Genomic DNA, 23832 nt, shown 5'->3' on the forward strand with positions numbered 1-23832 from the left:
ACCCATAGAATAAATAAACAATATCTTAGCTGACGAGCTTGTTGTCTGTTAGACTAGGATCCCAGCGCAGCAGGGCAGCAACACTATGATCCCAGCACGGCGGGCAAGCGGTGATCCGAGCGACGCGGGCCGCGAGCTCCCAACCCAACGTGCAATGACAGGAAGCGAACGGGAACGCCGCCGGCAAGGACGACGGGAGCACGGTCTACGTACCAGAGGCGGCGCGGTCAAAGAGGACAGGAGCGCAGCCGCCAAAGACGACGGGAGCGCCAGCGGCAAAGAGGACGGGACCGCTGCCGGGTGGAGCTTGGGGAGCGATGGATCCGTTCTTAGAAACGGAAACCGAGATAAACAACCGTAACAGCGCGGGAGCACGCATCAAAGGAGATCGGGTACCAAAATACCGAGGCCGAACGTATTATAATACTATAAATCCAATTTCGTTGTTCGGGATAATAATTTTCAGAAGCCCTATCTTGGCTATACCTCAGTTCCAAAAAGCTCGTTTGATGTGGGCCTCGAGCTCGTAGTCTTCTGTCATGGAGCCGACGCACCTACCATCCGATGGCAACAACGGCCACACCCCAAAGAAATCAAGTAATTTTAACGACCTCCTATGGTGGTTATTTGTTTTTAATTTGAGAAACTGTCCATTTGACACATTTAACTTTGGGCTTCTCAGAATTTGGGGGCATATAATAAGATCTGCTAATCTGTTATCTCTGTGTCGTTGTAGGTGAAAGCGCTCTTATATTGATTCGGCATGGTGAATCCCTGTGGAACGAGAAAAATCTGTTTACTGGCTGCGTCGATGTACCCCTGACACCGAAGGGTGTTGAGGAGGCCATTGAGGCAGGTAAAAGGATATGCAATATCCCAATCGATGTGATATATACTTCATCACTGATTCATGCTCAGATGACCGCAATGCTTGCCATGATGCAGCATCGGCACAAGAAGGTTTGTGTCTTTCCTTTTAAATTCCAGTAATTTCTTCTAGCATGTGTATTAACTTGCCGGAGAAATCATGCTTTGCTGGTGATATATGTATTTACAGATCCCAGTTATCACGCATAATGAGAGTGAACAAGCTCACAAGTGGAGTCAGATATACAGTGAGGAGACAATGAAATAGTCCATTCCTGTCATCACAGCTTGGCAATTGAATGAACGGATGTAATACTTTCTCCATACTCTTTGATTTGCTAATTACTCCCTCTGTCTCAAAATAGTATTAATTTTAGCTCTTGATTTTTATGTCTATATTCAAATAGATGATGATAAATCTAGATTCTAGACACATATATAAAACATATACATCAAGTATTATATGAATCTATTAATTTACTAAGACCAATTTTAATTTGGGACAGAGGGAGTATACGATTATAATAGTTGTTTGACTGTGCTTCTCTTTAAATATCCCTTGACATTTCTAGGTATGGTGAGCTACAAGGCCTTAATAAGCAAGAAACTGTAGATCGATTTGGCAAAGAACAAGTTCATGAGTGGCGCCGCAGTTATGATATTCCTCCGCCAAATGGAGAAAGTCTAGAGAAGTGTGCTAAGAGAGCTGTTGCTTATTTCAAAGATCAGGTACATCTGGCAAGGCCACTTTACACTAATTGGAAGATACACTTTTTACTTGGGTTATTGGTTTTGCTGCAGTATTGGTATGCATGCTAAAGGTTATTCTTGAATCGATGAATTCCTCTACTATGGGATGCAGAAATGCATGTGCTTAGTTTTCTTTCTATTGTGCTAGCTCATATCAAATTTATAACCTGAATTTTTTTATTTATGTTCGACTCTAAAAAACAGTTTTTTCTAGCTCGATTTGACCTATAGTAATTTTTCCGTAATAGATTGTTCCACAACTTGTTTGATCCTTGTCGTCTTTAAAAAAATATTTTGTGCATAAACTGTATTCTATGTTGTAGCAATTTTCCCCTTCACCAAATATTTATTTACTAATGTATAAGGTTAGAAGATCTTACAAGCTGCCTTATGGTTGTTCGGTAGCAATTACTTGTATGGCAAACTCCTGATGTCGTGTTTCATGTTCTGCTGTAGAAATTAGGTTGCCTGTAATGCCATGAAAAATTCAATAAAAAAACATAGAGGTAAGTAACCTAATGCGGTATGACCCTATTATTGGATGGCCATTATAAGTTTTGATTTGGTCACCCATTATGTGATACAAGTATCTTCCTATTCTTTACTGAGCTCCATACAGAAAATAACTTCTCTTTTATCTTGTGATGATTCATGCTAATGTTTTTACCTGTTCCTGTTGAATGCAGTTGATGGAATACTGTGAATTGTTAGACAAAGCAGATGAATGTGAGGATCCATACATGCATATGGTTTATGCTTGTGAGTTTTCTCCTTCCCTTGCCTTGCACAGCGTTCGGTGCCATATCATGCTTGACTTGACTGAGCTGTTAATCAATTTGTTTCAGCTACATGGGCTGTTTCGGTATACTTCACATATCAGCGCACATGGAAGCCTTTTAATTCGATCCTTGGAGAGACTTATGAGATGGTTAACCACCAGGGCATTACATTTCTTGCCGAGTAGGTCGGTGATACGAATGTCATTGCAGATTATCTTGAATGGAGACAACTTTGTCAACAAAGTTTTCTAATTATGCATTTTGTACTCTCATTTTTATCAGGTAAGCCATCATCCCCCAATGGGTGTTGCTCACTGTGAGAATGAGCATTTTACTTATGATATCACACCTAAGGTGAAGACAAAGTTCTTGGGAAATTCATTGAAAATCTATCCAGTTGGAAGGTTAATTGTTAGAATTGTATTTCTTTCTTGGAGATCTGTATGGCTTAAAAATATTTTATTGGAATAAAATGGAAACCTTTTTGAAGGCTGAATTGGGACCCAGTTATTCTAATCCCTGTAATATAATTTCCATGTCACAGGACTAGAGTGACACTTAAAAAATCTGGTGTCGTGTTGGATTTGGTGCCACCACTAACAAAGGTTAACAACCTGATATTTGGGCGTACTTGGGTTGATTCTCCTGGAGAGATGGTTATGACAAACCTGACAACCGGAGACAAAGTTGTGTTATATTTCCAACCATGTGGCTGGTTCGGGTATGATATTTGGCCATCAATTTATTCTTGCATTTGTTGACTTTTCAGTTTCAGTACTATATATTCGCTTACTATTTGCTGGAAGCGTTGACAAACATGACAACCGAACAAACAGGTCTGTAGCGGCCCTAACGGCGTTGGCACTAGGAATGTCGGGCAGCATTGTAGCACCTCCGCGACGCGGTCGTGGTCCATGGCCGCGCAGCTCCGGGAAGTGGCTCACGGTATAGAAGCGTCTGCTCCCCGAATCCCTTCCACTCGCCTGCTCGACGTGATTCACAAGCAGCCATGGATCTTCGCTCAAGGTGTTGTTTTCTCTTTTTTTTTCTTTCTATCTTGGGTTCTTTCTTCAACGATTTTACCCTATCATGTATTATATCCTCAAATCAATTTTTCATATCTTGTTTGCGCCCGGTCGTTGATTGATGCGCTCGCTCATCTCACATGGGTGGGATTCTTCACTCTTGCAGCACTGCCTGTCTAGCGGGAGCTACTCTAGCTTCTGGACACCAACTCCAGCGCCCCCGTATGGAACAACAAGTCCACCCTCACTGTCTGACAGCGAGGTCAGGCCACGACCTTGTCCTGTACCTTCCCTACTGCCTTCATTTGTCTCTTCTCCACATCCTGATTTCCTTTGTCACCCTTGGACAATCATGTATGTTATCACTATATAGTAGCATATATGTTCTTGATTTGTGTATGATCTGTGCTAACTTTTTTGCTTTGGGGCATAATATTGCACTACAGAAGGTTGGGTGTAGCAGTTGACCAGATGATCTCACTTCCTATTCATTCAAAGCTTACATCTTTATGTGCTTTTGGTTGATTCTCGGTGACTAATTTTACTGCTCTCCATATATACAAATTCATTCACCTGTCATATAGTTTCAACGATGAATCTGAGACTTTTATTGTTCCTGTGTTGCCCACTGTGGAATCTTATGAGAAAGTAAAGCAGGAAAGGGAATCAGCTGAGAGATCTTGAGATGTGATAACTGTGGACCTACAGAGGGTCACTCATGATGCTAAGGTTTTATTGAGCAGGTAATGGTTGGCAGAATGTATTTTTGAGAAATGGTGAACATAGTCTTATTGAATATTTTTACATGAGTTCCTACACCTATTTGTTAACATAATATGTGTTGTGTTAAGCCAGCTAAAAATGGTCCAAGACACGAATAAAAGGCTTCAATAATACAATACCAGTCTGCAACAATACAACTCGTTTGAGTCCCTATATTTAAATAATGTTTGATGCTTATCTCGCTTGGTAATCGTTCTGGATTTCAGGTGAGAATCTGAGCCCTTACTTTTAAACCAAAAGAAAAAATACTAGGGTGTAGAAGTTAGTGATTCCTTGCTTCTTGTTTGTGTGGGCCTAAACAAACAAGTATGGGTTGATGAAATAAATATTTTTGGCCTTTTTGGTTGTTTGAATTTCGCAATTTAGGGTCATAGCATTAGTGTGCTAGATTTACATAACGACATGTTGTTCACTTTACCTATATAGTTTTTTATTTCATACATGTAAGGTACTAAAGAGCAGACTGTCATTGTTATACTTGCATCTACTACAATTATGCTTGCTATTACTAATACCTTTCCTTGCTATTTTGCAACAAGTCCACAACAGTTGCTCGTGTGTATTTCCTCTGTCTTGGGTAAGCAGCATAACAGTAGAGTAGGTGTTCACTAGCAGCACAAAGTCCTCCAAGGTTTGGTTAGTGTCTATTTTGATCATATTGTAATGTTTGTGAGGCGTGTGATTTTTTTTTGTTACATTAGCAACACAAGTATGTGATGTTGAACAAAAAAAACTTAGACGAACTGATGCTATGAAAACATCTACTTTTAGTGATGCTAACAAAAGTAAAGAATAATAATTAGTATTTTTGCATATCAATGTATCTTATCATATTGATTCCATAGCAACAGACGAATATACATCTATATCTTTTAAGGTATGTAAACATCTACTTTTAGTGATACTAACAAAAATATAGAATATAATTAGTGTTTTTGTATATTAATGTATAGGTAGGATTATAAATAAATTACGAAACCTTTTCCTATAATACTATAACACATTTGTACATGAGTTACCGTGGTATTTTATCTTCCCGTTGCAACGCACGGGCATCCACCTAGTATATATAGAGATTTTGATGACGCTCTGGCGAGCTTGTTTTCCAATGAGATTGCACGACGACGACCCTTTCTCATGTTAGTGATAACCAAAATGCTTCTCCCAACTTCCCGATTCTAAAACACTTTTAGTACTTAGTGTTGGGTGTGTCCTCTACAGCCGGTCAAAAGAGACTGGATTGTGCTTAACCCAACTATCGTTCCTTTAATCGGGCCCTTGATCGGGAGGGCCCACGCTAACCTCGGTTGGAGCCCTCAGACACACGACGCTATATATAGGACTAAGGGGTCGCAGGAAAGACTAATGCTTGTACCTCGTCCCAAAACCCTAGTCCCCAGAGGCCCCCATCGCCTAGACATCGGAGTGTCTGTAAACGCGACAACCTACAGCGGCTCGGATCTCGATGCCTGTTGCTTCTCTGCAGGGCTACGGTATGAAGATAGCCACAGCAACAACAAGGTGTGTTTTCTCATTCCTCTCAGTAGATAAGTAGATCAGATTTACACGTCATCAAGGTTTTACTTTCAGTTACGGATTGGTATTCTAGGGACTTAGGAATCGATCCTAGACAGTATAGATTCTAACACCTAGCTCATATTATATATACTAGGGGAGTGCCCGTGCGTTGCAACGGAAACACATAATATCATGATACTATTATGAGAAATGTTTCTTAATACATTTGTGATCCTATCCATACATAAATTTTGTTATTTTAATCTAGTTGTTTCACCACTACATTGCAAACATCAATACCATGCAGACTTTTATATATGATATTTAGGTACACGTGTGTTACTGCGATTTTTAAATGAATTACCTTGTAATTGATTCAAAAGATCCAAAGAAAAAGTACTCGTAAGCTTCATTGCTTCAACAGTGTAGTGTGAGGATTTCGGATCTAAGGGCTTGAAAGGAAAAGCATTAGGGCCATCTCCAACTGAAGGAGGACCACCTCCAAATCTAATAGGATCATTGTCATTTGTGCTACCAAACATGAATAGTGTCCCCGTGATTGGCGAGCCCTGGTCCTGAAGAATTGCAAGGAAACCAAAAAAACATTGCTGTCAGGTACGAAATAGCTTCAGTATCAGAGTTTATTAAAATAATTGTCCTAGGTGATACCTCCTTAGTTAATTTACATATGAAATAACATGATGATTCAAAATACAGATATGAATATGAACAGAGCAAACACATGAAATTCCTATCCAGCTTTGACAACATTAACAGCTGTTATATTGGAGTTCCAAGTAGTACATAAGGGGGAAGTTTGGACCTGAAGTGTGGGGCATACATTGCCATATAACTATGGAATGAAAAGAGATTGATCATCATATTCCTGCTTTCAAGAAAACTTTGAAATATTTGAATGGTACGATACTATTTTTCTGCTTTTGAGAAAACAAACAGAAGCCTGTTTGGAAAGAAGAGACTGGATGCTACAAAACAAGGCAGAACTGATCATCATGGAACTGAAGTAGAGCTTTCACGAACTCCCCTGGAGAGGTCAAAAGTTTATTAAAGCAAGCATTCTTGAACTCCCAGTTTAACATCCATAGACGAAAGCAATACTGATTCTGATAACGCATCCACACCCTATCATAACCTAGAGAAGAGCACATGCCATGGAATTAGAAATGAAGACTGGTGACTCCAGCAGCGTAGCTGGGCTCAGGCCAGGCGGGATGGTGAGGTAGGGCGATGGAACTTCGGGTACTGAATTGTCAGCTCCAGCTGCTGTGCTGAAGGGCATGTTGAGCTTCGGCACCATGAATCCAGCTCTTGCCTGCATCCTCTCGGCGAGGCTGCTGCCAGGACTGGACTTCTGGCTAAGATGTGGAGTCACTGGCACTGACCGAGCTTCCTCCTCAGGCGGCCTTACGGCGACTGTAAATCACACCGTCGACACATGAGTCAAGCAGCGAGTCACACTGGTGGCGGCGGAGGAGGAGGCGGCTACCAGTTCCATTCCACGGGCGGCTCAGCTCGTCGGCAGCCAGTCCATTCCACGGACGGCAGCAGCGGCGGGGCTCAATCCTCCGGCTAGGTGGCTGCCGCTGCGATCGACGACTGCGGCGCTGCGCGCGCGATCGGGATCTGTTGTTCGTCGGCCCAGATCCAGGCCCAAGGGCACAACGGGATGGGTAGGCGGACGCGAGGACGACGACAATCTCGATGGTGTAGGTGGGCTGTGGGGGAGGCGGCTGGGTGTACGTCCCGGCGGCTGTCTCGGTAGGGAGGACATCGCGAGCGGTTGTCTCGGTGGGTCGGGGGGGGCAGATTGCCATGCGTCGGAGGATGCGGCGCTGAGGCCAGGGCGAACGGAGAAGGGTTGGTAGAGCTGGGCGGGCGGGCGCTTCGCGGCGGGGTTCGCGCGGAGCGGTCGTGGCGGGCGCTTAGCGGCGGGGTTAGCGGCTGGCAGGCGGGGTAGGAGGCGGGAGCAGTCTACAATCTCCTCTTATTAGTTAGTAGAGATTTTGGACACCCTGCAGGATCCATATGACCATATCCAATGTCTCCTAGTCTATCCAGCAACCGAATTTGTGAGCATGCGTGAAATAAAGAATCGGTTTTTTTTCAAACATGTTTAACACCCAAATTTTAGTGTTGCAAAAAGTATGGTATTTTAGTGGAGTCAGCAAACAAACTTTTAGGTACATCATCTTTACTACTCAGGAATTACTCTGAAAGAATTAACACAACTATAGTGTACATAACTCAGCCGTAACCAGTACAGTATGGATTACTATAACGAAGGTGTGAAATGAATTTGGGTGCTCAAGAGTCAAGGCTTTAGGAACACCTGATCTTTGTTCCCCCTTTTTTCATATATATGCTACATATATACTAAGGAAGAAAATAGAAAAAAAAATTGGGGGCTAGGAAGGGGAGAAAAAAACACTGAACATCGTGTAAAAATTCATTCATGATTCGTCCAAGAGTGTTCAAGTTTTACAGCTTATGTTGATAAGTGAAACAACTGGACTGGCTTTTCACCTTTTATCATCTTAATGTCCCTGTGATTGTCCTGTGCGCTATAAAGGAACTTTTCCTTTTTATGTTTTCTTTTTCATAGACCAGACGTGAACTTGTCTTGACTGTAACTGTAAATCTGCAACACAGCACCTTTAGGATACTTGCGCCATGTCTCGATGATACTGGTCTATCCATCCCTCTATGATCTCAACTTCTTGCCTCCTCTGTTCTGTAACCCAGTCCGGATCCTCATCGGTCGCGAATCTGAGGTCCAGATGATGCGCCCCTGACCACAGAAGTGATGGCAAGTAACTGCACGTAAGTGAACAGCGAAAAATGCCACAACGATCTTACATTTTTTTTCTTCTTCTTCCTCCTCCTGAGGTTTCCATGCTCACCTTTCTCCATGACAAGGGCAACGATGCTGGACGAGATGTTCTTGAGCACCCTGGTTGTCGTAGAACAGTAAACCCATACGCCATCAGAGACAGAGACCGAAACTATATATATATGAAGCGATGGAGACCGAAACTGAGACGGACAGATGGACCTACCCGCCTCGGCTCCACGGGTCTCGCATTCCGTTGGAGAAGATGATGTTGCTCCTGAACCTCTTGAGCACCTTGTCGATTCTCTGCAGGAAGTTTCCAGTGAAGGGCTTGTACGTACACTACTGAAACTCTGAAAACGACGCTTACATATCCGCCGTATTCAGTGGTGATCCAGTGCGGCCTGGGCCGGACCCCGGTCGACTGGAAGCAGGCGCGAGCGGGCGCGAGCGGGCGGGCGCGCGCGCGGGATCCGCTGGAGGTAGGGATCGGGAGGGATCGGAAGGTAGGGGATCGGGAGGTCGGCGGGGTAGTTTGCCTGGCGCTTGCGGGATCGTGTGCGCGCGCGGGATCCGTCGCGGGAGGCAGTGGAGAGCGGGGGCAGTCTACAAATGGCTCTTAATAGTTGTAAAGATATTTTGCATCACCGAACATCAGTGTTTATGTAATCCCTTGTATTCTAATTGTTCTAGTCTAAGCGGAGACCAAAGTATGGGAGCACGCGCGCACTGGTCTCCACATACGTAGTCGTTAGGCGCCGCGCGCGTGGTTTGTATAAATGCAAACAGAAGAATCTCACAAGACAAACGAGATACACAGAGCGCCACGCTGGCCGACGATGCGGTTCTCGCACAGTATTATACAGACACAGCTAGTTAGGCTGTGCATGCGCCAATCAATAAAAAGCAGGCGGTTTGATTAGTCGCTCACCCAATCAGCTGGTGGATTCGAGATACATGCACGCCACCACCCCCCAAAGAATATGCAGTGCTTGTAGCATTGTACAGTTAACAAATATCAGGACGACGTTAGTACTAGTAGCTTATAATGAAGCAACGGTCGTTGCATGCAGATGGACAGGGCCACAGGTGTGAGGTGTCCCATATCTAGACGGCACGCCGGTACAGGCGAGCAGTAAAAAAACAGCAGTGCCCATGCGCTGTCCGCGCCGGCCTTGTCCCCCGTCCATGGCGGCTGGCGGGGGCGCCACGCACCCGCAGCGCCGCGCCCGTGGGTTTGGATGGGGCATGCGTCCGACACGTGTGGTCACGCGGCCCCGGCCCTGCCCCCGGGATGATCAATGTAGTACGTACGAGATAAGGATTGGCCGCCAAAAGGGATGGGGAACGGCGACACAGAGTTATTGTTCTATTCTAGGGTTAACCCCCAGGATTAAACTATAACGGAAGCATGAAGCCGCTAATTCAACGGACACAAAGGCCCATGCGATTGCGGATCCACAGATACGGAGTACTATATCATTCCTGCCCACGCACAAATCAGTTGGTGGCATACATGCCACATGCCAGTGGGCCAGCCGAGCCGAGCGCCACAAATCAGTTCCTGTTCTCTCTACCCGCACACAATGCGGAATCGGATGGATCCTATTCCTATGGGCGGAATCGTCATCTCCAGCTCCAGCTCCAGCTCTCCTGGTCGTTCGTTCGCGCGTCACGTCGGATTCCACCACCAGCCTGCCCCACCCCCATGGGTGGTCGTTACCCTACCTCCGTCGAACCGGGGACCGGGCCACATCTAGCTTTCCGGTGTCCATGGCCGCCCGCCCACCGCTTTCGCAGCTCCTAACCACAGTTTAGCTCAACCTAACCCCAACCCAGACCAGGTCAGCCCAGTTATAAATAGCCTCTGCACCGCGCGCCCCTCAAGTTTGCAGAAACGAAAGCAGCAGCCCAATTGGGAGCTCCACTCCACCCCACCCAACTCGCCGCCACCTCTCATGGCGACTGCTGCGACCACCACCAGGAGGCCGAGCGGCCCCGTCCTCTCGGCCGCGCACTACCGCTACGCCTCGCCCACGCGCGTCTCGCTCTCCGGCGCCGGGCAGTCCGTCAGCGTCAGCGTCTCGTCGTCGTCGCGGGGCCGACGGACCTGCATGTGCTCGCCGACCAGCCACCCGGGCTCGTTCCGCTGCAGCCTGCACAAGGAGCGCGCGACGAAGCCGCCGCCGCCGCCCCTGACCACCACCAGCCGTCTGTGCGCGGCGGGCAGGCGGATGGGCAGCGCGCTGGTGCGGATCGGCGCCGTGGAGGGCGGCCAGTGCGCGCGCCGCGCGCTCGCGGCCACCACGGCGCAGCACCGCCGCCGCGTCGGCGCCGGCGCCGGCCGGCCCCGCCCTAGCCGCCTCTCCGCCGTCTCCGTGGCCGGCGACCGCCCCGGCGACAACGGCCACCTATAGACCCGCCGCCGACTTGCCACCGTACCGTGTAGAGCTAGCCTAGCGGCACTAGTAGTAACAGTATAGTACTAGCATCGTAGTAATAATAATAAAAAAATTTGGACCGGCGGTTAACTAGAACAAGACCAGAGCAGAGCCGGGAGGTTGGAGCGCTGGATCAGGACTAGTTTTGGGAGCCTGGTCCATGGATCATCACCATCATCCAGGGAAAAAGGCTCTCTCTTTCTCTTGTACGTGTACTGTGTACATAGAATTGCAGATGATGGGATGCATGCGAGTGTCCAGTTTGGATTTCTTGGATGGATAAACATGGCAGGAGGAATGGAGACAACTGGATTTTGCCCAAACTGTGGAGGCCACTCACGATCTTGTCCGGATCAACCTCTCTCTTTATCTCTCCGGTTGTTGGCTGCCTGGGTCTGGGTCCGCTGCATCCGCGTCCGTCCGTCTGGATAAGCTTGGCCTCGTCGTTGTTGAGTGCGCGCGGGGGACGCCGGCCGTCACGCGGGGAAGGCGGGCAGGGTGTACGTGGAGCCTTCCCTTCCGTGGTCCGTGGAATACTACTACCGGCGGGCCAGGCTATCCATAGAAGTAGAACGCTAGCAGCACAGTATTTTTTTTTCTTTAAGACAAAAAAATTAACAGAACAGTCCACTAAACCAGGTCAGGGGCTCCCGGTCGCGTGGACCTGGTCGCCGCGGCAAACAGAGGCACCGAATGGAGTACGTCGCTGCGGCAAGAAAGTCCGTTTCCCTCAGGCCCAGGTCGCGGACTTGCAACAAAACAAGTATTGTCAGATTGACCTAAATACCTAATACGTACGTACCCCTCTGGCCAGGGTAACGAAACGACGTCTTTGGTCTGATCCTCCGGCTTCGAACCATCCGAAGAACAATTAAATGTGGGCCCTCAAGAGATTGGAAACGTCCATGCACGTCACTCTAGAGATCCGAGGAATTTAATTTCAGTAAAACATCAGAACGTACGTACAGTGGTACTATGGGCTGACCCTCCTGTGGCAGGGTACGTAAACGACGTTTTTACTCCGATCTCACCGTTTTTTTTTTGATAACTTTGCAAAACAAACATTTCTGGTTGCAACTGAGCATTAACCGTCACACCTAGAAATGTCAATGGGGACCCGATACCCGATAACCCGTGGGGAATTCCCCTATTAGGGTACGGGTATGGTACAAAAATTGTCCCCATGGGTATGGATATGGGACAAAATCTCTACCCATTGGGTAAACGGGTATGGGTTTGGGAAGCAATAATCCGAACCCGATTACCCATGTGTATTTCATACGTGTACACATGTCATGTTTGTATGAATGAGTTGAGGCAGAGTCGACCATCAAACTCGGCAGACTCCATTTCTTATATTGGTCCCAAGTACTGATTTCTTTTCTGATGGATGGATGAATGGATAATGGTTCATAGATGAGTGCTTCCGATGTGGTGATGTATGAAATATGGATACTTCGTGCTAGATATTAGTACCTAGTTATTCCTTAATTGGGGATGGGGACCCATTGGGGACCCGAAAACCGAATGAGGATGGGTATGAGATGAGTTTTGTACCCATGATGAGTATGAGTATGAGTATGGGGATGTATCAAACATGATGGGGATAGGTCTGGGATGCTATAACCCGATGGGGAATTACCCATTGACATCTCTAGTCACACCGGCCGTTGCAATTCTGTAAATTGACAAAACCACAACGTTTTATATCTAACTATAAAAGAATTATAAAAATGCAATTAATTATCTTTTATAGCTAGCCACAAAAGATACGTGTTAATACATGTGAACCTATGCGCCTAAGGCCAGTTCCAGTCCCACACACGACAAATAAGGAGTGATATAATAATATTGTCACCTCTCGATAAGCCTTACTTCAAGATAGGCGAACAACACGCAAAAGGGTTAGGACATCTACATCAGGGCGATGTACACGACATTGTAAAGTACTGTTTTTTACTGTAGGTTACAATATTTGTAGAGTATAATTTAAAATATAGATCAAGATAAAGAGTTTGCTAGAAATAATTCCGATCTCGCCTTCACCACGGCAGCACAGACCCCAAGGCAAAAAGAATCTAGGAATGAGTCTGAAATTCTGAATATATCGATGGATTGCACACACATATACGAAACTTTTACTGTGGTGCGTTAGGTTTCTTGTTCAACCATATATGCAACTGCTCCACCATTATGGCCGTGACAAGGACAGCAATACAACGAAGGTCCCGTTTGGTTCCTTTATCTATGGACTAAAGTTTAGTCAGAGCATCTCCAAGAGACTAGCTAAATAGCTTGTCAAGCTAAATTTTAGCTATTTAATAGCAAAATAGTTTTATAACAGACTAGTCATTTAACTTGCCAAGTTATCTGGCTCTCTAAATTAACTCTCTCACTAGTTAAATTTGGCTACCAACTCTCGCTAGCCAAGCTAACTTGCATATTGGAGAGTCTGTTGGAATGCGATGTTATATACAGAGTTTAATATTTATGGAGAGATAAATAAAGAGTAAAATAGAGAGTTAAAAATAAAAAGTCTCTTGGAGATCCTCTTAGGAGACTAAATTTTAGTTCTTACTCTGTTTAGTTGTAGAGACTAAAATTATTCAAATCATATTAAATAAATCATAAGAGGACTAAAATAATTAACCCTTAGCATTCTCCTGCAATTAGTACAACTGAAATAAAGGAGGGACAAAAAAGTGAAATTTATATGGTTTAGTCCCCTTTTAGTCACTCCTTGAGAGACTAGAGACTAAAATATTTTAATTCCATATCATTTAGCAATTTAGGGATTAGATTAGACTAAAATAAAGAGAATATTTTTTAGTCCCTCAAACCAAACAGGGACGAAGCAGAATCAAGATCGTCTCGAAACTTCGTGCCGTTGCCATGGGGATGGAAAAGAGTTTATAAGGTCACATGCGCACAAAAGAAAAGAACGTTGCTTTCCGATCAGCTCTCGTGGGCGTCCTGTGAACATCCACGTCCCACACCGCAGCAAAGCAATCCACGCACGCACCCTCCCAAGCCAATGAAGATATATATATAAAAACAAGAGAGATGCTTTTAACAATTCCAATTATGGCAAACCACAATTCCAAGAGCCAAGAACATGAACACACATGTGTATTTTACTTCTCTGTGGATTTGCTTCATCACAAGGAGCACAGAATATAACATATACATGCATGCAGCGGAGGGATGGCCCGCTTCGTCTTTATCAGTCCTCTCCTCCCACAACACACACTACTGTTCTAGATTTGCTGGCGACGAGCACAGTTGTGTGTTCAATTTTTTTTCTTTGTTCTTTATTATTGCTAATAACGTAGTACGTACTCCAATCTAGCGTCGACGTCGAACCGATGCGCGCGCGGGAAATAGTGGCGCACCATCAGCGCTCGCGCGGAGCACGAGCAGCGATCGACGGTCGAAGCAGGGCCCGGCGGCCGACGGCGTCACAGGTTCATGAGGCGCAGCCTGGAGGGGCGCGGCTGGAAGTCGCCGACCCCGACACCGCGGCGGCGGTGGTGGCGGCCGGGCTCGCGCCGGATGCCGCCGATCCTCTGGAGCAGCAGCGCGCGCACGGACCGCGCCCTGGTGGCGCCGGGCACCGCCTCGGCGCCGTCCGGCGCGGTTCGGTGCCGACTGCAGCGGAACGACCCCGGGTGGCTCGTCGGCGAGCAGAGGCACGCCATTTTCTTGTTGGCGGCGCCGGCAGGTCTCGGGATTCTGGCGGTGTCGGGGGAAGGGCCAGAGCACGGCGCGGAGGGCATATGGTTGCTATAGGGTGCTCGACTGCTCCCTGTGGTGGCCGTGGCCGTGGCCTTGGCCGGGGACGGTGCCGGCTTGCTTTTATACGCGAGTACGCGACGCGAGAGCGGGCGAGGGTATCTGGGCATGTGCGCTGACGCAGGATCGCATCGGACGTAGTGGAACGCGCGAGTGACTTGCTTGCTTGTTTGCATTAGGGGTTATGGGCTGCGCCCTGCCCAGCTGCATCGGCCGTGACACGGACCACCCTCCTTTCGTGTAGGAGCCGCGCCTAACCATTTTGTTGTTTTGCGCACGCACGCAGGATCCCACGTACCTGGAATCCCCAGTTTCCCGATCGTCCCTTCTTTTATTAAAAAAAAAGAGATAACTTAAATGAAAAATGCTCTATCTCGTTTTTTAAGCGCCCTGGACGGTTTGGTAGAGCGTGGAGCATAATACCATGCCTTGACTCCGGTTACGTTGAAGGCAAAGAGCTGTTAAAATTAGCTAAATACGATCAAACAGTATATATCCAATTGTTCAGCTATTAACTGGTTTTAACAAATTACCTAATAGTTAGCTAGGTATTTATTAGCAAGTTAATTTTACTAATAATTTTTTAATCAACTAACTATAGCTCTAGTACATTCAAACACTCCCTCAATCAAATTAAATACTTATTAGACAAGTTCACTGTCACAACGGAATCTTAGCGGCATCTAGAAGAACACACTAGTTCATGTACTGTATATTGCCGAGCACAAGGGAGAGAGACTTAATCCGCTACTTGCAAGTCAAAGTTCTCATATAGCATGACAAGGATGACTGGACCATCAACCACTAATATCATCAATATGCTTGTGTGGTTTGACCTCCCTTAAACTGTAAGTATTTTTTTAGTTTATTTCTCAAACAGTTCCGTCACTACCAGTACAGTGAGCTATGCATTCCATATATAGTACAAAATATTATTTTGCATATCCATATATATGTTCTTTTGGAGACAATCTAACAAGTGTTTTTGAACCATAGAGACAGTACCTGAAGAAGAAGACAGGCACATACTTTTTCTACGCGGTATGTGTCCACGACATAAAAAATGTCAACTTGGAAACTGGATTTACCAATAAGTTCCTAATTAAGGTCAATATAATATTGAAAGAATATTTGATGCAAGTCCTTTGAGGATATCTCGAGGGTGTAGAACTCAGGTCCTTCTCAAGTGGTTCATCATGAATGTTAATGTAGGTAGTGTTCTCAATAATTAATAGTGTCAATAACATATCTCCCTTCACCGACGAAAAATGTAGACAACCTCTAAGAAGTAATACACAATTAGAGTAGTTCATACTCAGAGCATAGATAGTAATACATGACCGGCTGCAGGCTCTAAGAAGTGGGCATGTCATCTTCTTCAGTCAATTAAAAGTCTAGTTATATAATAACTTTCTCACTATATAAGCTGTAAATTTAATATTTGTTCCACCTCTTTCTTTCGCATAGCATAAATATTTTTTTCTTTATATCTTATTAATCTCTAACAACAACTTCTATACGTCAAAAAACATTTTAGTGGCATATTTATCTCTAGATCTTTATAGATATGTATTTATCATACTCTCAAATATCTTATACATATTTTAGTTTTGTTTAACTTATTGTCTAAATTACAAAAATAGACAGGAGAGGGGAGAGAGCTTATATTGAGAATGAAAAGTGTCTTTTATATTTAGAGAAAACTTTCGAAAATATTGTTGAAGGCTATAGATAAGATAATCTTTTTATATTTAGGATATATGAGTAGGAGCATACAGAGTGTCCTGTTGAAGACAGGCTACATGCTCAAGCCTAAGATTTGAGTAGCTTTTGTGGTTTCTGTTCGTTGCGGTTCACCCTGCAGCAGCTGTATACGCCTAAACTAGACACGCGCGTTAGTAATCAAACAGTCCATAAACGAGGACTAATCTGAAGAAGGGAGAGATGAGCAGCCTGCTGATCTCTTCAGCGCGTTAACTGCGACCGGATATAGATAGAACTCTGCAGCGCTACCCGTAGTTAACGATCATCAGGCAAAAAAAGACATATCGGTTTTCTCCTTCCTCCTCGATCTGTCCCGGCCGCTCCCGCCAACGTAGACCACTCCATCCATGGCGAGGCGGACGCGGATTCAGCAACCGAGATTTAGCATCGCTAACCTAGCTAGATTTCCCATTAGAGCTGTGACGTGCATGGAGATCTGATCAGACGCCAACACACCACCTGCATTGCAGTGTGCTACTGCTAAGGGATCGATCTCCAGTCTCCGTCACTCTCTGCTACTACTAGCTCAGGCTTCACATCAGGCGTAAAGCAAAAGGTCCAGAGCCAGCTCAGGTGGCCATTGACCGCGACTTTCTTTTTTTCTTTCCTGACGACCAGGGGAGGGAGAGGAGCCCCTCCGCTCGTGCCTGCGCTCCTCTAGATCATGTGACTCGGATCAGCCTCCAGCACTGCCCTGTGCGGCTGTGCGCCGCCTAGTCACCACGACGCGGACGCGCGCTGATGAGTGATGACTGATGTGCAGTGCAGGCACCCTGGGCGCAGGGCGATTGGCCATGACAACCAAGGCGCCAGTCAGAGCTGGCTGGCTGTGGCTGATGTGACAAGGAGACGGAGGAGAGTGTTCACGGAAAGAGTCAACGCAAAGGGTACTCGCTCGCCCATCGTACTGTTGATCAGGTCTGCAGCCCGCCGTGTTATGCACAGCACAGCCCAGTCGCCATGACACTGCCGGCTGCCGCTGTGGCGCTGTGACAACCTGGTCCAAGGGAGGGGAAGCGGCAGACCTGGCCGCCGACGAAGACTGACGATGATTATCCAGAACCAAAGAGGATTTTTTTTTTACACACGCTTACGCTATACTCACTTGGACACCCAGCTCGGCCCATATGTGTGGCGATCGCTTCGGACGCCGAAGTGGGCCTGCATCTTCCGTAGCAACTTCATCTATCTAAAACTAAAAAGCCGGAGCCGGACGAACTGCAGCAACATGAGCCCATTCTTGTCTCTTCTCCCGTGCTCTTTGAGAGCTTGTTCGGTTACTTTCAATCCATATGGATTGGAGGGGATTGATACGGATTGAGAGGGATTTTGACTTACTAGAGATTAAAACTCTCTCAATCCCCCTCAATCCGTATGAATTGGGATAGAACCGAACAAGCCCTAACGGGGTTTAAGGGCCCAGTTCAAAACAAGGCCCTGGCGGTCGGCTGCACCGAAAGGACGACGATCTGCTGATTGGGCACGTGGAAGCAACGTACACCCACACCCGATCCCGAATACTCTACTCATCTACTGTGTACTCCCTGTACCCCACCACCCGTCCGCATCCACCAGTCCCGGCGAAGAACACTGCAGCATATCCGGCACCTACCTGTGCAGTGCCCAGCCGAGCTCGCGCGGGCTAGTAGCTGATGATGCACCCCCAAAGCAAGCAGCTTTGGCTTTGCCGGAGTTGGTGCTGGCTGCTCAGTAGTGCTCACATGACATCCATCCACTGCCGGAGGCTTGCTTTGGCTTTGCATTGCCAAGTGGAGTTAGCGTATCAAAACTGTTACATTTCCGTTTCAGCTAAGTAGCTCGCTACTCAGGCTGAGGGTAAATAATGAAGAGCAGCCTACAGCTGCATGCTGACGACTAATTATAAGCTAGTACCTAGCCTACTACATCCTCTTTGCACAAAGGGGGGGATCGGGAAAACGTTGCAGCTGCAGCTAGCTGCATGATGCATCTATCGCTCAGTCGGTCGTCAGTGGTGCCTCGGTTCATGGACGCTGGCGCCGTAGTAGTCCTCGTGGAATTCAGGAAGCCTGTGCGCCGCTGCCTCGACGGCCTGATCCTGCTGCCCAGCGACAGCGACAGCGACGACGCTTCTCCCCGCCTCGCTGTTCTCGCCCGCAGCCGCAGCCGCAGGCGCAGGCGACGACGACGACGACCTCTCCTCCCTGCTGGCGGGCGCGTCGACCGTTCGCGTCAAGCCGGTCTCGCCTTGTCGTCGTCCGTGCTGCTGCTGCTGCTGCTGAGTCGTCACAAGAACAGAAGCAGAAGGCACGATCGCTTGCTGCCGGTTGGCTGCCGCGCGGCTCTCGGCGTCCAACAACCGTATGGCTTCAACCTCCACGGTCGTCGCCGCCAGAAACACGAGCAGGAAGACGGCGGCGGTGGCCAGTGGCAAGGAAGCAGTAGCAGTCCTCCTCATCTGCATGCCGCTAGAAGAGGACACGCTAGTGCACCTTCACTACTACTCCTCAGCTCTCAGTTGAAGCACAGCACAGGAGCTACTACTAGCAAGAAGTACAGCAACAGGCAAAGTGCAGTGGTCTGAACTGAACCATGTGGCCTACGACATGCCATATTTATACTTGTTCTCATTCTTCCCACTGATTGCTGTACTCATGCATGCCTATCCGGACCCAGGAATGAGTGCTGTGCTGTCAGTACCACTGTCGTAGTGTGTCGTCAACGCACTGCACATACCCATGCGGGAGTGCGAGAGACGGCAGATTAGTCTATGGTTCCCCTGTCGCCCCTCAGGTACGGCCGCGCTGCGCGAAACTTGGGCCGCTGGTCCCTGGATTAGGTCGTCGCGCTCTGATCGATGCCACCGAGAGCCTGAGCTGAGACAAAGTCACTAAGCTAGCCCTCCACCGGCCGTCGTCAGGTTTTCTGCTTTGGTCCGTGGCGCCGCGTGCATCATCGGCCCTGGAAAGTTGCCCGCATGTCGCGCGGGCAGAGGCTGCGTGCCTGCTCGCGTGGGTCCTTGTCTCACTCTCACCCGCCCAGTGCGCGCGCTGCCTGCCTCCACGAGTCCACACACCCCATGCAAGATCTCGGCACGCTCTCCGGCGAGCTCGGGGGTCGGGACACAGACAGAGGAGACTGTCCTGGCCGGGGACTGGGAGTGCCACTGCCGGCCACACAGATGCATCCGGCTGATGCCAGGCGCTTGAAATCGACGGCATGGAGAGGGAGGGAGACTGGGAGAGAGAGAGATTTAGTTGCCGCGCGCATTGACCTTAGGGGAGAAAAAAAATATGCTAGGTTACGAGGGGGTAGATCTGCTGAAGTTTAATAATAGCAGGCTAGCAGCTGCAAAGCGGGCGTCAAAAAGGCGTGTGGGCGGGCGCACGGGCAGATGGCGTTTCTTTCTCGGTTGACCACGTACGCGGGCGATCAGGCGGTGGTCTGTCAGATCTGAGCCGAACCCCAACAACAGTCTCGTGACAGGCTAGCCTTTCGTAACCGAATACTTAGGGCATGTACAGTGGAGAGACACCAAAACGGTTCTCCAATCACAGGAGACAACTAAGAGACTCTATTGTACAATGGAGTGTCTATAAACATAGTCTATTAATAAATACAGAATTAAATGTATTTGTATAGCATCAGATCGATAGAACAGACGACAAATTCGTACAGTGGGAAGTGAGGCGTCTGTTGCTACTTGGTTTACGAGCCAGAAGCGTCTCTTCACGGAGAGACGGTTCTAAAATTTTTTTTTTGCAAATAACCCTCTTAAACACCTTAAGAGACTCTACATTAAACACCACTGTACATGTCCTTATGGCAGATCGGATGGTACGACGTGAAATCAACCGACCAGATCTTGTCCGTTCGCTTGGCTTGCATGGATGGGTCCATCCAGGTTCACTGTGTCCAAATTCTTTTGAGCACTGGATGCTGCTGACCTGGCTGCTGGTGGTTTCCACGGGCCTCACTGGCGCCGCGCAGCCCCACGGGCCTCACTGTGTCCAAATCCGCTACTTTACAGTCAGCACTCACTCAGCAACGTGGCAATGGCGCCGCGCAGTCACTCACTGCCTCACTGGCCTTCGTCCAGGAGCACTCGGAGGCTGTGAAGCCCCTCGGCCGATATGCTCGGCGCGACCCTGCTGCCCGTACTCCTGCTCGCTCGGCCCCCCTGGGCCCTGGGAGGCGCGTCCCGGTGGAACGCGACCAGCACCGCCGTCAGGTTGTCCCTGGCGCCCCGCCGCAGCGCCTCGTCCACGACCTCCCTGCAGCACAGCCGCGGGTCGTTGTGGTCCTGGAGGCGCCGCCGCGCCAAGTCACACGGCGTTCTGGCTCGAGAAGGAGTCCCACACGCCGTCGCTGCCGATGATCAGGAACTCGTCGTCCTTGCTCAGCGTGACCATCTTCAGCTCCGGCTCCGCGCTCAGGGGCCCTCCCCCTGCCCCTCCCCCTCCTGCCCGGCCCGTCCCTTTCATGACCTCCAGGTGCCAGTCGCCCAGCGCTCTGGTGACGGCCAGCTGGCCGTTTAGGTAGCCGTCGTCCACGTAGCCACCCAGTGACTCCACGCGCTTTCTCTCGTTCATGCAGCAGGGCCTGTGGTCCTTGGACATTTCAATGGCGGTGCCACGCCGCGATAGCACCGCTCTGCAGTCACCGGCATTGGCCACCAGAAGGGACCTAGACGAGATTAAAAAGTCCTAAAGTCGAAACCTGATGACCTTCAAGAACCTTTTAATATATGAATGAATGCGAAGCTGTACGTACCTTCCAAAAATCATTGCTGTAAGTGCCGTCGTTCCAGAACAGAGTCCCTTGTGATGAGAGAATTTCTCTGCAAACTTACTATCAGTCTGCACAAATGACCTCTTCACTACCTTTTCAAGCTCAAGAGGAAAATCAGCATCTTCTACAATGACCCGTGGCAAGTTATCACGGACATAATGGGCTGCGTCTTTGCCGTTATGGCCATCGAACACCTGTGAAATAGGAATCAAAGACTGTAAGAGAACAGAAACATAGGATGTTTCATATTTCTGCACTCTGCAGGTACGAAACTACGGGGAACCTGTGATTTCCTTGTTGAATAATGGATTGGATATTCAAGAGTGAACAGGTAATTACCCCGTAGAAGGAGATGACTTCATCATCCACTGAGTTAGAACCAAAATTCTTCGCCAGATCAGAGATGCACACATGGGCATCTTCCATGTAATCGCGACCTCCAATATCAGACCACTCCCCTGACCGGATGAACGGGACGAAGTTGTTCTCACAAACCCTCTCCATCTGCACATTATCCAAGGAGGATTAGAACCCGGCGGAAAAAAGATAAACCACTCAAACCAAAATATAAGCACTATATAAGATTCGATTGAAGAAACCCTTAAAGCGAACAGGTTATTAGTTCCAAGCAGGCAATGAATAAAAAATCCTACTCCAGCACTCCCACCCTGCTGCCAAGAACTGGAATTCCCTAGACATACTTGTTGCCACCACAGATAGCACGCAGTAGTTAAGTAGTGATACAGCTAGCTGGTTGTTGCTAGCACGCGACGTGGAATCAGAAGTCCGATCTGGTAAAGCTAAGTGACAGGAGGCAAATCATTATTGGACAGGAAAGCTAAGGCTACATGTAACAATTTCTAGAGAGGGGCAAATGATAAAGAAAACACCCAATTGTCCTTCCAGCCAAAAAGGTTATAACATCTCGTATATAAACTTGGCAAAGGAGCAAACAGCTGTGGCAATATGATAGGACATCAGCAACCCCGGCTGTTCGTCTCAGCTGAGCTAATTAGCAGAGCCATGTAAAGCCTACACGTGTACATGCATTCTTGCGCGCCACTCCGTAATCCACTTCCTGTTTATTGCAACGTCCCTAGCAGGTAAAGGAACAAAGCTACCCCATTATAGTCTAAAGGGCACCGCGGGCCACCAGATGACATTATGTTATGTATATCTTAAGAGCTCTAGATAAAAAGTGCTATACAGAACATGGATCACTAGAAGAGTTGCTCGACCTTGTTCTTTGACCCCCTTTTTTTTCCTTCTTGGCCTCTTTGAGGAACAAGCAAAGTACCAACTGAACTTTGCCACCGTCTACTCGTACATGCTTAGAAACATGGCTTAGTGCTGGTAGCATCACTAAGGCCTTAGCAACATGGCTCACTAATTTTTTTTTTTGACATTTGACTCTGACGTTGAACGATTTGTGCTAGAGCATCTCCCCTCTCTTTCACACCTACTGACCTACTCCTACCTACAGTACTGTACTAGTGGGCGAGGGGGGAAAAACGAATTGTACGGGCAGTTGTTTAATTCTACTGGCGCGTCAATAAATGATAGCTAACCTATCCTGGTCCTACATACTACGCTTTACCAGGGAAAAAAATAATAACCAGAGAGGAAGCATTTGCATTTGGACAAGAAAAGGGTGGCCCGGCCGGAAGCAACCAACCAACCACCACCAAGGAGAAAATTCGGTTCCGTCTCCGCAACCGACCGACCTCCCTCCTCGCGGTTGAGCGGCCGACGACGGAACTCCAGGACGGAGGGTCGCCGGCGAGAGCAAAGGCACGAAATTTCACCCCCGGCAAACGAGCAAGCAAGGGAAAAAAAGTCAACGGCATATCACGCACCGCGGCACCGTCGCGCCTGTCGTTCTCGTGGTCTCCGAAGGCGAGCGTCCCTGCTGCGTCGTCTAGCCCCTCCACGCACATGTCCCGGGCGGGGTACGGTGGCGCCGCGCGATCCCGACTACCGAGTGATCCTGTCTCACTCTCTCTCTTTCTCTCTAACGGCCGGCAAAGAAGCGCGAAGGACGAGCTGCGTAAGAAACGCCAAGGACAGTCCTGGACGGGCGGGCGGGCGGGCAAGGGGAGAAGGAAGGAAAAGGGCGGCGATGGAATCCGAGGCGGAGGCGGTGGGGGAGGGCAAGAGAAGATATTTGGGAATATCTCGGATTTGTAACGGGGGCGAGTGATTAAGCGCGATTGCTTGCTGCTGGTCCGCTGGTGCCTGGTGGTGTTGTGAAAGAATCGACGGGGAGGGAGGGAGGAGGGCGAGGGGAACGAACGAAAAGAACACAAGGGAGACGGGGGGGTATTATCCTCTATAGTGTGGAAAATATAACTTAAACATAAAATACGAGTTTAAAGACATTATAGATAGGTAGAAACAATTATAATCTATATCTTATTATTTTACTCGGTGTTAAATCATCTAAGTACGTGTGCAAGTAGCTAGAGTTTTCAGCAAGTAGTATTGGGTTTAGG

At 47.9% G+C, this 23832-nt stretch overlaps 2 protein-coding genes, 1 long non-coding RNA gene and 1 pseudogene across 3 annotated transcripts; 2 read left to right on the top strand and 2 right to left on the bottom strand.

The window, feature by feature from the left end:
- The first annotated feature begins 317 nt into the window (after window positions 1-317).
- Window positions 318-1886, top strand: LOC103655716 (2,3-bisphosphoglycerate-dependent phosphoglycerate mutase-like; annotated as a pseudogene).
- Window positions 1887-8171: 6285 nt separating this feature from the next.
- LOC109946069 (uncharacterized) lies at window positions 8172-8689 on the bottom strand. The gene is made up of 2 exons (XR_002269216.2): window positions 8644-8689; window positions 8172-8531 (listed from the first exon to the last, which is right to left on the bottom strand). It is a non-coding gene; the product is annotated as an uncharacterized lncRNA (long non-coding RNA).
- Window positions 8690-10458: 1769 nt separating this feature from the next.
- On the top strand, window positions 10459-11290 carry LOC100280984 (serine-rich protein). Its single transcript, NM_001153904.2, has one exon. The coding sequence runs from the start codon at window positions 10532-10534 to the stop codon at window positions 10988-10990; it is 459 nt and encodes a 152-aa protein (NP_001147376.1). The 5' UTR covers window positions 10459-10531; the 3' UTR covers window positions 10991-11290.
- Window positions 11291-20302: 9012 nt separating this feature from the next.
- Window positions 20303-23624, bottom strand: LOC100384116 (uncharacterized). Its single transcript, NM_001323077.1, has 4 exons — window positions 23197-23624; window positions 21680-21844; window positions 21323-21534; window positions 20303-21235 (listed from the first exon to the last, which is right to left on the bottom strand). The coding sequence occupies exons 1-4, from the start codon at window positions 23275-23277 to the stop codon at window positions 20875-20877; spliced, it is 819 nt and encodes a 272-aa protein (NP_001310006.1). The 5' UTR covers window positions 23278-23624; the 3' UTR covers window positions 20303-20874.
- Window positions 23625-23832: the final 208 nt, after the last annotated feature.

This window comes from Zea mays, chromosome 4 (assembly GCF_902167145.1).
Source record: "Zea mays cultivar B73 chromosome 4, Zm-B73-REFERENCE-NAM-5.0, whole genome shotgun sequence".
NCBI lineage: Eukaryota > Viridiplantae > Streptophyta > Magnoliopsida > Poales > Poaceae > Zea > Zea mays.

Excerpts from the sequence above, each read along its gene's own strand:
- LOC100384116 (NM_001323077.1), bottom strand. The coding sequence starts at position 23,277 with ATGTGCGTGGAGGGGCTAGACGACGCAGCAGGGACGCTCGCCTTCGGA. Across the intron at positions 21,535-21,679 it reads AAGTCATCTCCTTCTACGGG|GTGTTCGATGGCCATAACGG; the intron begins GTAATTACCTGT and ends CCTATTTCACAG. Across the intron at positions 21,236-21,322 it reads ACAGCAATGATTTTTGGAAG|GTCCCTTCTGGTGGCCAATG; the intron begins GTACGTACAGCT and ends AATCTCGTCTAG.
- LOC100280984 (NM_001153904.2), top strand. The coding sequence starts at position 10,532 with ATGGCGACTGCTGCGACCACCACCAGGAGGCCGAGCGGCCCCGTCCTC.